This window comes from Sorex araneus, chromosome 2 (genome assembly GCF_027595985.1).
Source record: "Sorex araneus isolate mSorAra2 chromosome 2, mSorAra2.pri, whole genome shotgun sequence".
Lineage (NCBI taxonomy): Eukaryota > Metazoa > Chordata > Mammalia > Eulipotyphla > Soricidae > Sorex > Sorex araneus.
In genome coordinates, this window is record NC_073303.1 from 186272625 (window position 1) to 186290630 (window position 18006).

General features: G+C 33.0%; 1 protein-coding gene across 2 annotated transcripts in view; it reads left to right on the forward strand.

Annotated features, from left to right (window-relative positions):
- NCAM2 (neural cell adhesion molecule 2) overlaps positions 1-18006 on the forward strand; it is a 456616-nt gene that overhangs the window by 399098 nt on the left and 39512 nt on the right. The window contains exons 15-16 of one of the 2 annotated variants that reach the window (XM_055125317.1): positions 5331-5511; positions 13221-16102. In XM_055125317.1, the coding sequence (XP_054981292.1) occupies positions 5331-5511; positions 13221-13327 (288 nt within the window). In that variant the 3' untranslated portion in view covers positions 13328-16102. Of the gene's footprint in view, positions 1-5330; positions 5512-13220; positions 16103-18006 lie in introns of those variants that run through there. The other variant, XM_004606976.2, reaches the window with a different exon arrangement.

Sequence of the window (18006 nt, forward strand, 5' to 3'; positions counted from 1 at the left end):
ATGACCTTGCACATGCCAGTATGTGCCTCCTTCCTTTGAGTTATCTTCCTACTCAACTTTATTTTGGGGGGTGGGGTAGGTGGTGGGTGAGCAACAGGGAATTTCCTAAGGGAATTGTCAGGAGTTCTGTGGGGCCCTCTGGCAATTAGCTGCTGATGAGTAATTCAGTCATTCAGTCGGAGGCACTGAGACAAGGAACGTGAAAGAAATTTATGTCATGGAGGGCCCAGGTTCTCTTGGACTTGTGACAAAGGTAGAGAGCCCAGAAATCTCTGTTTATTACCATCCTACAGTTCATACTCTAAAGGCTCAATACAGTGAGGTCATCCAAAAAGGAGTTACAGGAAGAAGATGCAAAGCTGAAAGCTTTTCTGCATACTGAAAACAAACAAGCTAAGTACCTAGATCTGCATACTGACAACAACAGGCTAAGTACCTAGGATCTGCATACTGACAACAAACAGGCTGAGCAAGTACATGGGGACCTGTGAGAAAAGGAAGACTGACAATTTCAGTCTACCAAAATTTATGAAGTTATTTACTAAGGCAGCCATAAGATGTTATGCCTCATCCAAACCAGTCAGGACACAGGAGAAATCTTGCCCATTTTCATGGGTCCCTGGGCTCCTCCCTATGCACGGTATAGTCTACATGGGCTATGATGTACCTGATGGCTCACTCCTGCCCCAACAACCTGCCACTAGGACTGTGGTTCCATGTGATGGCCCAAGGGTGTGATTCTGTTAGGGCTTGCAATGCCTGGGATTACCTGGCCCCTCCTGACAGTGCTCCAGTGCTGCTGAGGACCATGTGAATCTGAGATCAACAAGCTCTGCTGCAAGAAGACCATGCACCTTTATTTTATTTTATTTTATTTTATTTTATTTTATTTTATTTTTAATTGAATCACTGTGAGCTACACTTAGAAAACATTCATATTTGAGTTTCAGTCATACGATCATCGAACATCCATCCCTCCACCAGTGTACATTTTACACCACCAGACCATGCACCTTCACCCTGTAGTATCTCTGCAGCCCCACTACTCACAATTTAATAGAGACAATAGTTCATTTCTTGGGTTGTAAACCAGAAAATGCCTATATTTTTCCCCAGTGTGGACAAAGCACATTGCTTAGAGAAAAAATTTTTCTTAAATCACCATGAGATAAACAGTCATAAAGTTGTCGATAATTGGGTTTTAATCATGTGATGTTTCAACACCCCCACCGTCATCAATGTATATTTCTCATAACCAATATTTCCAATTTCCCTCCTTCCACCCCCCACCCGAATACTGCCTCTTTCCTTATGGTCATTATGGTATGTGGTACAGGCACTGTAAGGTTATTGTGCATATCCCTTTACCTACTTTAGCACTCAATTCTTGTCCAGAAAGATAATTTTAAATGCCAGTGATCTCTTCTTTATTCTAACAGTGCTCTTTCCTGTCCCCCATTTGTGACGAGTTTCTCACCATGGGCAGTCCTCCTGGCACTCATTTCTACTGTCCGTGACTTATAGTCTTATACTATGTTCTCTCATGTCCCACAAATGAGCCCAGTCATTCTATGTCTGTCCCTCTCCTTCTGATTCATTTCACTCTGCATGATACGCTCCCTGTCCATCCATTCATAAGCAAATTTTTCTGACTTCATTTTTCCTAACAGCTGCATAGTATTCCATTGTGTCAGTGTAACATGTGCCATAGTTTATTTATCCAGTTATCAGTTTCGGGGACACTCAGGATGCTTCCAGATTCTGGCTACTGTGATTAGTGCTGCGATCTCTTATTCGTGGATAAAAGGCAAAATATATTAAGTCATCATATTAAAGTTATCAGTTTAACTTTCAAATGTTTTAAATAATGAATCACTTAAACATAAAGTATTCTAAATGTTTTAGTAGCCTTTATTTGTCACCAGCAAAGAGGATAAATTATGGTCAACGTTGAATTAATAGTGTCCAATAGAGATCTGTTGTCTCAGTATATAGAGAATCTATGCATAATTCTAAATATGTTAGTGTACGTTTTATAATTATAAATATCTTTATAGCTATATTAATAAATATAACAAATAATATTAAATATCAAAAAGAGTTTGCACTGTGTGAGTATTTATGGGTTTTGAGCATAAGACTATGATAAATTTTAAAATTAAGTAGTTTGGGACGAGGGTAATAGTACAGTGAGTAGGGCTCTTTCCTTGCACTGGTTGATCCCTGGTATCACATATGGTCTGTCTATCTTAACCAGAAGGGAAGCCTGAGCACAGAGCCATGTAAGTCCTGAGCACAGTAGGGTATTACCACAAAACAGACAAATAAATTAAAAATAAGTACTTTCACCTAAAGACATTTTTCACTGACGCCAGAAGCAGACTAACTGGAGTTTAGGTTCCAAAGTTTACACAGCTTTCAGACATTATTCAAAAAAATAATTGGAATCAATTATAATAATAAAAATATCTAAGGAATTGAACCTCAGTTTAAAAGTACTAAATAATTAACAGTATTATAAATCACAGTATCACAATGAGAATTGAGAGAAGAGGAATAAACCTTGTATCTTGCTCAATTGTAGTGGAACATATTGATTTACATATGAATTATTTAAATTGTTATGTCATATCTCTTGTATACTGAAGAGCAAATTGAGTTTTCGAGAACACTGAGGAGTTGTGGGACATTGTACCAGTACTAAATACATGTACCATATTACCAGGAAATGTAGGAATTAACATCTGACTTATATGAAAGCAAAGAAGCTATCTGAAATCATTAAGATCCACACAACATTACATTTGTCTAGTTAGTATGATTTTCCCACCTCCACTGTCTTCTCTGCCAAGTTTCATTTAATATGATGTTGGGTATACATTTCATAAGATTTGAAATAGTAATTTTGTGGATTGCTCCTTTATGTTAATCCAAGCAATGGGAAAGCCCAATACAAATAAGGACATCAACACCAGATCCAGTTTCCTCTGCTTTCTTTCCTAAACAGAGCTTGAAAACATTTCCCTATGACTGCCATTATGATTTAAAAAAAAATAAGTAGTGCATTTGGCTGGCCTATACTCCCATTATCTATTTTTAAAAAGAATCCCTAAGAAGGACCGTATCAAAACAAACTACCCATCTGTCTTTCAGCAATTGCCCTTCATCATTTAATTGGCTTATTAATAATAGACCAATTCAGCAAATCATCTCATTAAGTTACCTAGGGGAACATTTTGTAACTAGATTATCTTAAATTGTTCCCTGGGCATTTATTTCTGTAAATTAGGCACTTTACAAATATATAATTGAGATTTTGGTGCCTAGGGGAATGTTTGGTAACACCCACTTAATTTTTTTTCCTACTCCCTAGAAATAGCGATTAGAAGATTAAGAAGCCTTCTTAAAAGATATTGAATGAAAAAATAGAATTTATTTAAACTGAGGAAAGTATTAGAATTCCCCTTGGTTTCTTGGACCAGAAAATCAAATATCTAAAATGATAGAATGACTTTCATTTATCTTAAGAACTTGATTAAATGGCAGTTAAATGCCAGGCTATTGAATTGTTGATTTTAATAGTCACAAGATAGCTAGTAGTTTAATAATAGGTAGTTTTAAAACATGTGCCTTTTGCTAGACAAAAAAATTTAACTCTAACTCTCTATCCAGAAAGAGTATAATTAGATTTCCTGGAAATCATGAAATGCAGTTATTCCCCTAAAGAATAAATTCAGTCCTGGGGTAATCCAAATAGTAGAAATCAGCTAATTTTCTAGCCGTTTTAACCAAATGTCCACTTGGATTCAAAGCAAAACTCGATTATTAACTTATTCACGAACATTCACTCTTACTAAACAATTCACACAGGAATTGTTTAGTAACTGAACAATTAAGGATAGAGGGGAAAGAAACTCTAGTCTACTTTGTGTACCTCTTGTCTTTATCTTACCCGTTAGTCTTTCTGTTCATCATCCCTGCATATGTGATTACATAGTACATTAAAAAGACAAATTTATATGATAAGTAAGTATTCATATAGAAGTACTTTTGCATGGATTTTTAAAAGTTTTTTGTTGTTGTTTAGCACCTTTATTTTATATTTATACTTAATATAAATATAAAGTGCTTTTATATTTAAAAAATAAGCTTTAAAAATAAGCCACTGACACATTTTTATATTTTCTAGCAATTGCATATCATGTGAGGTTTTTTAATCACTGTCGTATTTTTTAATTAATTGGAATTAAACCTAGTTGAAGGAATCGTTGCATCTTTTACTAACTAGATTAAGATTAGTGAAAAACAGACTGGAATGGTAGTATACTATCTTGAATTAGAATATTGTCATCCTGGTTTAGATTTCCTGACCCTTAGGCTCTGTCAGGTAGACAAGCTTTATGCCCCAAAGTAAATATATTGTTTTTGAAGAACTGAGTTGTCCCCTGTTTCTGTAGCGTTCATGATAACAGTACGGCCTATGTCATGTTCACGATTGTATTAGTCGTTTCTGTAGCAGCTTCATTACCCACTAAGGGATGAAGGTATAATTCTTGATTAAATTCGTGAAGAGCTACAGAGTCATAGAAACTATGGTTGTTTATCATGAAGTATCTTAAACCTGTGTTCCTTTCTTTACACTTCTAGACATTCTGTGACTTACTTAAATTATAAGTTCCCTGACTCATTTTCTGAACTGAGACTTTTCCAGTATGTCTCATAATACTCTCAAAATTAGACGTTATGCCATAGTGCCCACCAAACACAAACAGAAATTACTCGTGAGTACAACAGTAACCTGGGAGCATGAACGGTTTAAGACCCCAAACTAAAATAAAACATGAACACTGAGGTACTTTAAATCTATAAATTATTTTCAGACTTGATTCACAAGATACTTTATCTCATATTTTTTCCCTTTCAACCATAAATGATAGTCACTGACAATTACAATAACTGACATAGATGATTTATATGTCATTTAAAATGATCTCAATGAATTAATTTTAATAATCAACAAATTGCACAAATATAAAAAGTTATGAACTAATGAAAATAATTGAATTGTCACTGTATCATTATGAATTGTTATTTTGGTTAATATATATAGCATTTTATTTTAAATATAAAAGTCTAAGAAATAACAGTGACTTGCGTGTAACTTCATTTATTATTATACATTTATTATACACTTTATTTCTTCATGTGTATAATAAGATCGTGTTTTCTTGGGACTATTAAAATAACATATTTTATATCATGTCAGCATATTTAAAATTATAGTTTTACTGTACTGATTTATAAAATATGTGTATTTATCACCTTTCCAGAAAGATAAAGAAGACCAGTGGCTAGAGAAAAAAGTGCAGGGAAATAAAGATCACATTATTTTAGAGCATCTGCAGTGGACAATGGGGTATGAAGTCCAGATTACAGCAGCCAATAGATTGGGATACTCAGAACCAACAGTCTATGAGTTCAGCATGCCACCAAAGCCCAACATTATAAAAGGTAAGTTTTGCTTGTGTTTATAACAGAAAATTAGAATGATACCTGATTTTCATCATGTCTCTGAATACTAATTAATATTTGAAACATAACATAATGCCTTTTCTATTCTAATAATTATCATTTTAATATATCAAACTCAAGATTTATTGATGACCCTTGCAATTTGGCATGGGTAAATTTGTAAATACACTTCAACAAATTTTGTGGCTGTGGTAGGGAAAAAGATAGCCAGAGGCAGAAGATTTAAGGTAAAAATGGTTCATGAAAAATATTAAGAAAAGTTGCATTAAGACTAAAAAAAATCTCTTCACAAAAACAATAACTCATTGTCAATACATGGAAATATATTTCTAGTGCCTTGGAAAATGTGGTCAAAGATAATGAGATGATTCATGCATGACCGAGAAAGTAGATGTTGAGGATGTAAAATCAAGCCATAAGGGATATATTCCTATATATACATATTTTTGAATATATATATATACATATATATATACTTAGGACAAAGGTGGAATCTACCTTTGTTTAAAGAATAATGCTTTTACCTTCACATTAGTAATATTAGCAAATCTAAAAGACGGGTACTGAATTATTTTTCTGAGGCATATATATGCATACATACATATATTCACACATACATATGAGTGTATATATATACATGCACATATATATGAAGAAAGCCATGTGAATAGTGCATTTTAGTGTCCTGAAAATAATAAAATTTAAGTGTAAAAAGGGGCTATATATTTACAAATAACATACGTATGTTGCATATAATATATGTATTATTACATATAATAAATATATGTTACATATATTTTACATATAATATATGTATTATTAAATATAATATATGTATGTTACATATATTTGTACATATAATATATGTATGTTAATATACCAATAAATAAGTGTAATTATAACTATAGTTAAGGGTTTCGTGGCTGGAGTGATAATAAAACAGGTTGGCGCCTGCCTTACATGCAGCTGACCTGGGTGCCATCCCAATGCCACATAATGTCCCTTGAACCATGAGCCTGCAGAGCCAGAAGTAAGCTTTGAGCATTTCCAGGTGTCGCCCCAAAACAAACAAAACCAAAACAAAGCGATCAAACAAAAAAAAAAGTTTCAAGGAGACTCACAAAATTTCAGACAAGCCTATATCACCCTTTTTAGAACAAAGGTGAAATATATCATTGTTTAAAAATTAATGTTTTACCACTGCATTAGTAATATTAGAAAATCCTGTAGGAATTTTGAATTATTTTTCTGATGCTTATTATAGAAGCTAAATTGTAAAATTTCTTCCTAATTCATAACTACATTTACCTCTTATTAGGTTGCCACTTTACTCAAATCATAATATTCATTGCTCTTTTTAGAATAGAACATCATATGCTACTGGTTAATATTATGCATACATACATATACATGCAAACATACGTATACATGCTCTATATGTATAGAACAATATATTAATGATAAACATGATTTAATTTGATATGAAAGAATATACAGACAATGCATAATATTTGGGGATGGGAGAAAAATCACACTTGTTGGTTCAGTAATTTATATTTACCAATTCTGTAATTTAAAATTTATATAATCTCCTTGTTATGATATTTTTTATTGTTTCATAGTTTTAAAACTGAAAATAAGTTTTTATAATTAATATTTTTATCAAAAATAATACTTCTTGATATGCCTTTTAAAATTAACTGAAATGTTTTATATTAATGTTGATTGATAAATTATCCAATTATAATTTTAAATTGCAAAGTTAGAAGAATATAGAAAATATGTAGATACATATTAGTGATAGATGTTGAATTTTCAAAGTATTTCTGTTTCTTATTGCTTTATTTTATACTTAAATCTGGTTATTATTGCCAAGACACTAAAATGCATTCTTTATTTTGCTTCTCTCACTTTTGCATTTGATCTAATATTGACAACTAATACCATCATTTATATATGAGATTAGAGAAATACAATAGAAGGACTGAGGTTCTGATCTGTTTTCAAATGGTTAGCATATTTAATATCCAGTTTATCACATTGTAAAGAAATTTGAGTTGAGCAAGGAGATGTTTTCTTCATTTGTAGATGCAATTTAGAAAAGTTACAGAATCACCTCAAATTTATAGCTGCTTTACAACACATAATAGCATTTTTAAGATGAATTAGTAACTAAAAAAATGATTGCATGTATTGTTTGAGTTCATTACCTTTATGAGTTTGAAAGATCAATGAATGCCTCTGCAATCATAGTATATTATGTCTTTGGTATTTATTCTTTAAAGAGTCAGACCTGGGCCGGAGCAGTAGCACAGCAGGTAGGGCATTTGCCTTGCACGCGGCGGACCCGGGTTCGATCTCCGGCATCCCATATGGTCCCCCAAGCACCGCCAGGAGTAATTCCTGAGTGCAGAGCCAGGAGTAACCCCTGAGCATCGCTGGGTGTGACCCAAAAAGCAAAAAAAATTAAATAAATAAATAAAGAGTCAGACCTCAGGAAAAAGGCATAAATATGATTCTCATTGTGAGTCCGTATCTTCAAAGAATGCAAAAGTTTCATTCTCTAAACATTTAACATAGAGCCAGGTATTCGAAGGTAAAAGTTATAAATTCCTGAGTGCAGAGCCATCGCCTGGTGTAACCAAAAAGCAAAAACAAACAAACAAAAAGAACATGTGAAAAAGAGACATAATCATATGCCATACTTCCAGATTTCTAGTAATTTGTTTGAAATTGTTCATTAGCAGCACAAAGCACAGACAAAAAATGTGCATAAAAGACCCACCAATAGCCAAGATATGCTATTATTAATTAACTCTAAACTCCTTTCCATTTCTAGTCTGAAGTGTCAGACTATAGTTAGCACTTGGAAGGAATAAAGAAAGAATCATGATACACAGCCTTAACTTTGCTCTTGGCTATTAATTGTTCTTGATATTTATGGTCCCACCTTCAAGGTAGATGCTTCTGTTCCTTCAATCTTCATGTTGATTCATTCATTTAGTCTGATTTTCTTTTTTTTACTGTGATACTTCTTTGTGAGTAACAATGAGCTGTGTAGAGAGGAATTATCTGTACAAAGTACAGAATCTATCCTTCTCCTCAAATATGTCAATCTACTAGGGAAGGTAGAAAATTAGTAAATTATTAAAGCACTATCATATTATTTTAACAAAGAAATATGTTGCTGCCACTTGCTTCAATGAATGTATTTTTCAAGGGCATTTAATTTTGAGAGATAAAGTGAATTAAAGCGCCCCTTTAGAAAGCGTCAGATAATAAACCTACCTGTGTAACAGTTTACATCAGTTAATTACAGATGGATTTCAGAGTTCTTACTTGGACAATTGGAGCATTGCAGGAATTATTTCTTAAGATCATGAATTTAGGAGGAACCAGGATTTTGAGAATCAGGTTGAAACCAAAATAACATATTTACTAATTTTAAAATGTCAAATGCCTGTTGGGATCTATGTGTTTGGACATAAGATAACTAGGGTTGGAAATGTATGTTGTCAACATTACCACATCTGGTATGTGAATCCTGAATTGAGCTAAAAAAAAAATCAATGGACATTGTTTAAGTTCTATAACATGCAGTTTATATCTCTAGAATTCACGTCTTCCTCCTGCACCTAGAGAGGTGACTGTAGCACCAGAGGCATTCAATACTTACTGAAAATTGAAGGGTTAAGAAGAATCCCTAAGACTCCCTAAGAAATCACACCGCTATCCATATCTCTTTCAATCGGGATAATGATACAGCATTCCTGGAAAAGCACAAAGTGTCATATTGAAAGATGACACAGAGATACATTTGAGAAAATGAAGGTGTTTGATACTTTATATGGCACAAGTCAGTAAAACGCAATTCAAAGAGTTGTGAAGTATCTAACCCATTTTACTGAAGTGGATTGGAGTAAAATTAGGTATCACTATATCACTGTCATCCCATTTCTCATCAATTTGCTCGAGCAGGCACCAATAATGTCTCCATTGTGAGACTTGTTACTGTTTTTGGCATATCGAATATTCCACAGGGAACTTGCCAGGCTCTGCCATGCGAGTGAGATACTCTTCGAGAGGGTTGGAGGAATTGAACCTGGGTTGGCTACTTGCAAGGCAAACGCCCTAACTGCTGTACTATCGCTCAAGGCCAAAATTTTACAAATGATTAAGTAGGTGAGGTTAGGTGGCTTGGATATTTCCTATTTATTTAATGCCTTCAGTAAATTATAGAAAAATGTGAGCCGAGTAAAAAATAATGCTAAAGTGACTTATATGATGAAATGACAGACTATTTGTTTCATGCCAATGAAGCAAGTTAAGTAGCCAAGGAGAATGAGACATACTGAGGCAAAAATGAAACTCTCTGAGGAGGGATGTGGGTAGAATTCATGTCCTCAAAAACATGCAGTTGACACAGAGTCAGAGCAGCTTCCTAGAAAAGGAGCAAATAAAGGATTAATTTATCTATAAAATGCCATAAAATAATATCTAGTTTACTGTGCTACTGATTTTACCAACGGTTGAGATTTTATGGAAAGCCACATCAAAAATTCTAGAATGCTCGGAGCTCTAGAATGAATCGCTTTAGCCTCTACTCAAGATGTCCTAGAGCCTTTTAATGACTGCCATAGGTGATGGTTACTCTTGAATCCTTTAACCCCATTATATCCTGTAGATTTAAATTTGAGTATTGGAAAAATAAGATAAAATGACCTTATATATGCTTTTAACACAATTACTTTTGTGCTTATGTGTCTTAATTTTCCACTTAAAGGTATATTAAAAATGCAAACTCCTAATGGAAATAAGGTATTTATAGTAAATTAGCAGGACCTGAGGTCATTGAATCAAATTTTGATAACATATAGATTTTAAAAGTTAATATGTTTTATATCACATACATTTTAGACTAAGGTATATATATATATATATATATATATATATATATAGTGGGCCACACCCAACAGTGCTCAGAATTTCCTTCTGGCTCTGAGCTCAGGGATCATTCCTGGTTAGCTCAGGTACCAGAGATCAAACCTGGTTGGCCATGTGCAAGTCCTACCCATTGGACTGTCACCCTGACGCATATATACTTTTATAAGAACAACATTAACTCTAAAGTATATTTATTTATTGGACTAAAAATATTATTTGGGGGAGTTTGGGGCCATACACAACTGTACTCAGGGTTTACTCCTAGCTCTGTGCTCTGGGATTACTCAGAATTGGGGTGCAGTTTATTTTGTGCTGAAAATTGAACCAGGATTGGCCACAGGTCATAAAAGGCCTTATATCATACACTATCATCCCGGCCCTAAAAAGCGATTTTTTAGCAACATCCACCTCACATATGGATAGCATGTATTTTATTGATTTTTCTTTCTAAATGGGTATCTTGGTGGATACAGTTCTCCACTATTTAATAACTGATGTAAAGGTTTTACCATTTTTTCACTTACTTAGGATGAATTATTTTTTCATTTGTTTTTGAACTACTCCGAAGAAGTTCTCAAAGTTAATTCTAGCTCTTCTTTTATTTTTTTTTCTGGTTTTGGTGCCACACCTGGTGGTGCTCAGTGGTTATTTCTGACTCTGTACTCAGGGATCACTCCTGGACATGCTCGGGGACTGTATGGGATCCCGAGGGTCAAACCTGGGTGGACTGCAGGCAAGACAAGCGCCAGACCTGCTGTAATATGACTCTGGCCCCAGAGCTATTTCCAGTTTAAATCACTGAAGTGCTTGGAGGATCAAGCAATGTCAATTGAACCTGAAATTCCTGCATGAAAAGCATGCACTCAGCCTATTGAACTTTCTCTATGGCTCAAGGATGAATGGTTTTAAATATATATCATGGGTCCAGAGCAATAATACAATAGGTCAAGTGCTTGCCTTGCGCATGACTGACCAGGGATCGATCCTGGCAGCCATTTGTCCCTTTAGCCCTGCCAGGAGGGATCCCTGGTCCTGGAGTAACTGAGTACCTTAAAGTGTGGCCTAAAATGGTAATAATAGTATCAATACTTGTAATGTTTTTCTTGATTTACAAAGAAACAATGTGAAATAGCCATTAAGAATAGTGATTATAGTACAATTACATATCATTTTATTTCATAAAGATGGGAATTTGGGGATATATGACAGATTACCCTATATTACAAGTTTATGGTCACTGTAATTAGAGGTGGATAAAATGGCATGTTTTAGTTTAGTATGTGATTTTAATGGTTAGGATATTTGTAACTTGGTGAACTGAATACAGTATTTTAGATGTTCTCTAAGAGAAATAAATGTATTTATGAAGATGCCTCCCACCATTTTTGCCTTATAAAAGTTTGCGTTTTAGCCAAGAAAGATCTGAGTATATTTTTAGTAACCACGTTACTATATGTTAGGTTTTATGATTTAAAGACTTTAATTTTACATTGGCTGTCAATATAATTTTCTAACAATTCATTCCACCCCAACATTCCTAAGATGGTAGTAAAATAATTCTGCCATCTAAATTTAAGCATGCAATATACCTGAGTTCTTGAAACTGAACAAGCTAATGATATAATTCTGTGCCTCAGAAGAGTAAATCTTAACATTGCTTTCAACTGTTTTGTATGTTGATGAACATTATTCTTCTGATGCAGTGTATAGTAAATTATCTCCTTTGTAAAATCACTCTAGTTTCAAACAATACTGGTAATACACTCCCATCTCTGAATGACAATGTCAACAACAACAAAAGGCCAGAGATTTTACAGCAGTTCCAGGAATAAACCTATAGTTATTGCATGCAAGGCAAGAGCCTTAACGTCTGTACTTTTATCCATCCTCAATTTTTAAATCTTTTTTAGAATAAAAAGCACTGAAATTATAAAATAACTATGAAATTGAAGTTTAATCAGATTGAAATTCATTTATACTATTTGGAAGAATAAATCAAGCATCATTATATATATTATTATACATTATAATATTACATATAACATATATTAATATTATTAAGTAAACTATATGTTTGGCTTTGCATGGCAATCATAAAGAGTAAGGTAAAGTTCCTGAAACGGTTTCATAAGTTTTGCTTCTCAAAATAATTAGAAAAAAACAAAAGGTAACATATGTTCAGAGTATGTCTGGGGCCAGATGAATAAATGCATGCTTCAACACTTATTGCTGAATTTTTATATAAGAATATTGAATTTTTATTAATACTTTGTGTTCATCTTTTTAGAACTCAGAATATAATACCTAAATGCTTAAAACTTTGTTGTGAATTTATTAATGACATGAGAGAAGACCAGTGACTTTTTTTTTAGTAATTTTATTTCCATTAAAAATAATTGAGATATTTACATGTAAAGAATAACGATAGAATCAAGGGTTTATATCTTGTGAAATAATCATTTTTGATATTGAATCTCAGCTGTTTTAATATGGGACAAATATTTACATTATAATGTCTTCACATTTATATATGAAATAATTCTATCCATTCTTTGCCTTAAATCACAGTAAATTTTATAGTAATTATATTTACTTTGTGTAAATGTTGCATTAATTATTTTCTCTTTTTTTCTTTCCTACTGTCACTTTTTCCTTTTCATTTATTTTCGTGTTTGTTACTTTACTGTTGTTCCCTTAATTGCTCTACTCTTACTCTATTTTTCAAAAATAATTTCATCATGCAGATAAATGCTGTGAAGCGAATAAAGGCGAAAATGGAAGCCGGTCATGGCGGCCGAGTGCTGCTGGGTTTTCTTTCATTATTGCCATCACTTTGTCTCGCATGTTTTAATGTTGTTGGTATATCAGTGATACTTCATTTTCTGTCCTGCATATTTATAAGCATAAACTAAAATTATGATAAAATATTTTCTAAAGCCCAGCTAATTATGCATGTATCTTCACCCATGAACAATTAGCCTTTCTTCCTGTACCTCAATTGTCAACCCTTAAAGTATCTAATTTGTCATAAGAGCACTGAGGGATAATGAATCAGGATTGCTTTTTCCAGGTATCAGTTTACTGCATAACTTGCTTCACTGTTAAATATCATATAATTTGAACTCAGAACTTAAAATTTTGCTTTCACTAATCATTCCTTCAATTATTTTGCAAATATAACTAAATATCTGTGGCTATATACATCTTAGATAGAGAGAAAAGGTTATTTTGCAGAAATACGGATTTTTTTATATTGGTTGTATTGCTTATTCCTTTAAAATTTTCCAGCTTTGCAGACATTTCAAATGTTCCATGGTTTAAACACTTACATAATATATAAATCACTTTTATAGCACCTGATGTATAATTCTATTGTTATCTATTTTTCTTTGTGTGACCTAAAATTATCATAAAGATTAAAAGTGAGTTATCTTAAATTTGGACATCAATTTTTTGGTAAATATTAAGGCTTTTTCTATTTAATTTGATACATTATCTATCTGCAGTTGCTCAAGAGTACATAATAATCTAAATTTAGATGTTCTTAATAAAGTGTACCTTTAAATGGATTAGATTTTTATTTTGAGCTGATTTAGCCTAGACACCTAGGCCCATTTCTCTACCAGAAAAGTAGAGAATTAGGTTGTCTTTTCTACTCCTTAAAAGAATACAGGCATATGCCAGTTAAGGACATATCCCAGGCTTTCAGGAAAGTTGAATTTAAATTTCCTTTTCTGAGTTTTGATCATTGTAAAAAAAAGAAAGAGTATGTTATGTTTTGATTCACTACCAAATTTTAGTAACTGGATCTTGTTATTAAAAACGGAGTTATTAAGCAGTCAAGTATGCATGTATGATTAACAGCTGCACCCCTAATTTATCTTGGGGCCATGAATGTAGTGGAAGTGATGCAGCATGCATTCGCAAGTCCCTGGGTTCATGCCCAGAAATGCTTATCCTGGCTCTTACAAGTGGCCCTTGAACACAGTCTGAAGTGGTCTTGGCCTCTGAGGTCTGTCTCTTGAAGCAAGTAATGATTTTTACCATGCATTAATATATTGTTTATATCCTTCACAATGACATATTTTCAGTGTGCTCTCATGTAAGATCTAAGAGTAGGCCTAACTTAAGAAGCCTGTTGATTTTTTCCAAACTCCTTGCTCTCTACTACTGCCTTCATTTTCTTACCAGGCCACAGACTGACTAAAATAAAAATAAAGATGACCCCTCTAGATATTAAAGAGGACCGATTGCCAATCCTTTTCAGGCTTTTTCAGGACATTGAAGGAATAGAATCAATCCCAGCTTGTGTGAGCAAACATCACCCTGATAACAAAAGCAGATAGAGGCACTATGCAAAAAAGAGAACTATAGGCCAACATCCCTGATGAACACAGGAATAGATGAACACAGAAATGCAAAGACTCTCAACAAATCACTAGCTAATAAAAGAGTCATCAAAAATATCATACACCATGACCAAGTAGAATTCATCCCAGGAATGCAAGGTTGGTTTAACACTCTCAAGTCAGTGAAGAGAATACATCATAGCAATAAGAAGATAAATACAGAAACATATGATAATATCAGTAAATGCAGAGAGAGCATCGGAAAAGATCCAGAACTCATTCATGATAGACTCTCAACAAAAATGGGAGTTTTAGGAACTTTCCTCAGTTTAGTGAAAGTCATCTACTATAAGCCCAGAGCAATCATTATCAATGGGGAAAATCTCACAGCTTTCCCCTATAGGCTCAGGCCCTCTATATATTAAATACACTTCTGCATCCCTCTTTTCTCCCATGCTAAGAAAAGAGGATTTCCCAATCCAGGCAATATAGGACTCTAATCTATTTTTAAGGAATATTTTGTGTTAAGATAACTATAGCCAATGTTCTGTTAAGAACACAATTGTAATTGCAAACTATAGTTCACAATATCTAAATTTAGAGAAGGTATATAAATATCTTGATTGCTAGTATGTAGTAAACACTGGGAAGTAAATGTGTTCCAGTGACACCTTCAAGAACAATTTGTACTTTCCTTTATAACCTGACTAGACCTTTATAATAAATTAGACATGAATATTTCCATAAGAAAGCTAAATATAAAATGTCCCATTTTAGTAAATATTAAAGTATATTTACTAAATATAAAGTGTCTCATTTTAGTAAATATTAAAGTATACTCCAGGGAGATATCTTGGAGATAAAATATAAAATATCACTCACAAAATCATGTAGATGGTTTCTTTAAGTTCTATGTTCTGTAACTCAAGGTTAGAACAATGAGATGAAAATACCCAAAGCCAGGTTCAGCTAGATGACATTTTGATGGGCCATAAAATAATTCTAAAATGCAAATTACTGAACAACTTGGTAAAATGAATGCTTGAATTCTGATATTTAAAAAACTAATATTTGGTAACGTGATACTGAGATATCTTCACATACCTTAGTTTTACCTTTGTTAAATGCCACCAGAAAATCTGATAGTTTTTTTATTCTAATAATTGCGAGTTAGTAAGCAAAACATAAAAATTCAATTTATTCTAAGTCGCACTCATAATATTTTTGCTTTTATAGGATGAATTTTTAAATAAAATTATGTTCTTAAATAAAATATGCATTTGTGTTAAGATGAGTTTTATGTTAGTAATTATATGTAGTTAAAATATGTGTTTATGTATGATGACATGTAGATCACCTTGACAAATGTTTCATCATTTCAGAAGTTTGACCATATTATACCAATTACATACTAGGCTAATTTACTTATACATGGCTATTATTATGTGCATATTAAATATCAGGATGAATTTCTTGTGTAAACCGAGATCTGTCCTTTCTTCTCTTCTCTACAGTTTCTTATTCTTTCTCCTTGAATAATTCAGTCTTACTGGTTTCTAAACCTTATCTTAAGTCCATAATTACATATTAGATCACTATATAAGCCACCAGCATCATATTTCAGACATATAATTTAGTATAGTTAAGAGCTAGCAGAAAACTCTTCCTGTCTTTGAAATTTCATTCCAGGAAGAATCTTAATTTGATCTTGATCTTAGTGTGATCTCTCTCTTCCTCTCTCTCTCTCTCTCTCTCTCTCTCTCTCTCTCTCCCCCCCCATTCTCTTTCTTTCTCTCTCATTCTCGCTCTGACTCTCATGATATTTTTTGAGTCATGAGAATTAATGCCTTTTTAAAAACTAAACTCTACACTCACATTATCTTCATTAGTAGTTTATAAGTGCATATATATTTAATCAAGGGTAGTAGAATTATATACAATTGAAATGTTTAATAAACTTTATTTCAAAAAGTGCCCTTTTGTCAACTAAGGCAACTTAAGTGTTTAAACATTTAAGTGCTCAAATTATTTCCTGTATATAATTTATATTTTTTGAATTTTCATCTTTATACAATGAATAAGTAAAATTAAAACTATGCACAGTAATTTTTGTCAATATAAAACATAATTTTATTGAATATTTATATGAATGCCCACTTATACTTAATTTAAATTTTAAAATTACACAAGAGTTTTAATATTTTATAGTTGTATTTAGGGCTAATTTGCAGTAATAAAGTACAGTGTGTGAGAAGACATTTTTGTATCTGAATGAATATTTCAGATACATAACAATAAAATTCTTATTGTGGTAAACCTATACTAAAAATTGAAAGGCAAAATTTTTAATTATAATTAATTTTAGTGATTATGGGTGGTTTTGAAATCACCATTGCAATCATTAAGCATGCTTAATTCTAACTTTCAGAGTAGCTAATATGAAAATTATATTAATTTAAAACATATGTAGAAAATAGAAGTGTCCAAACATTCTTCTGAATTTTTTTCTTTATGATACTAGCAGCATTTAGAGATTGACTATATTTTCTATTATGATGCCAAATATCATCGTATAATTTTCATTGACCCTTATGTAGGTCAATGAGTAAAGTTCCAAGATCACAGAGATCACTGTGTCAATTACCAAGTCAATGTGTCCTGCTAACTGTGTCAATTTATATGTTTTATTACCACTTGGATATGTGTTACATAATAGAATACAAACAAATTTTAAGTAAGTTAAAATTAAGTAGGCTTTCTCTAATTCGGTTTTTTTTTTTCCTCTCTTTTGTAGAAATCTTTGTTCATTTGGTGGGTGACTGCCTGCACAGCAGTGCTTGAGGGGTCAATTACCACTGGGAAGAATACTGACTGGGTTGTGCAGACCTAAGAGTTTAGGGCTCCAGCAGACCATACTATTCTAGCAAATTATTGCTGGAAAACAGCAGTGCCACAAAAGGTGGGGCCTGGCTAGGAGCCTGACCCCCTGGGAATTATAGTGAGATCTCCACATGCAAAGCACACACTGTAGCACTGTAGCACTGTCCTCCCATTGTTCATGGATTTGCTAGAGCAAGGACAAGTAACATCTCCAGTGTGATACTTGTTACTGTTTTTGGCCATGGGTAGCTTGCCAGGCTCTGCCATGTGGGCGAGATACTCTGGGTAGTTTGCTGGGCTC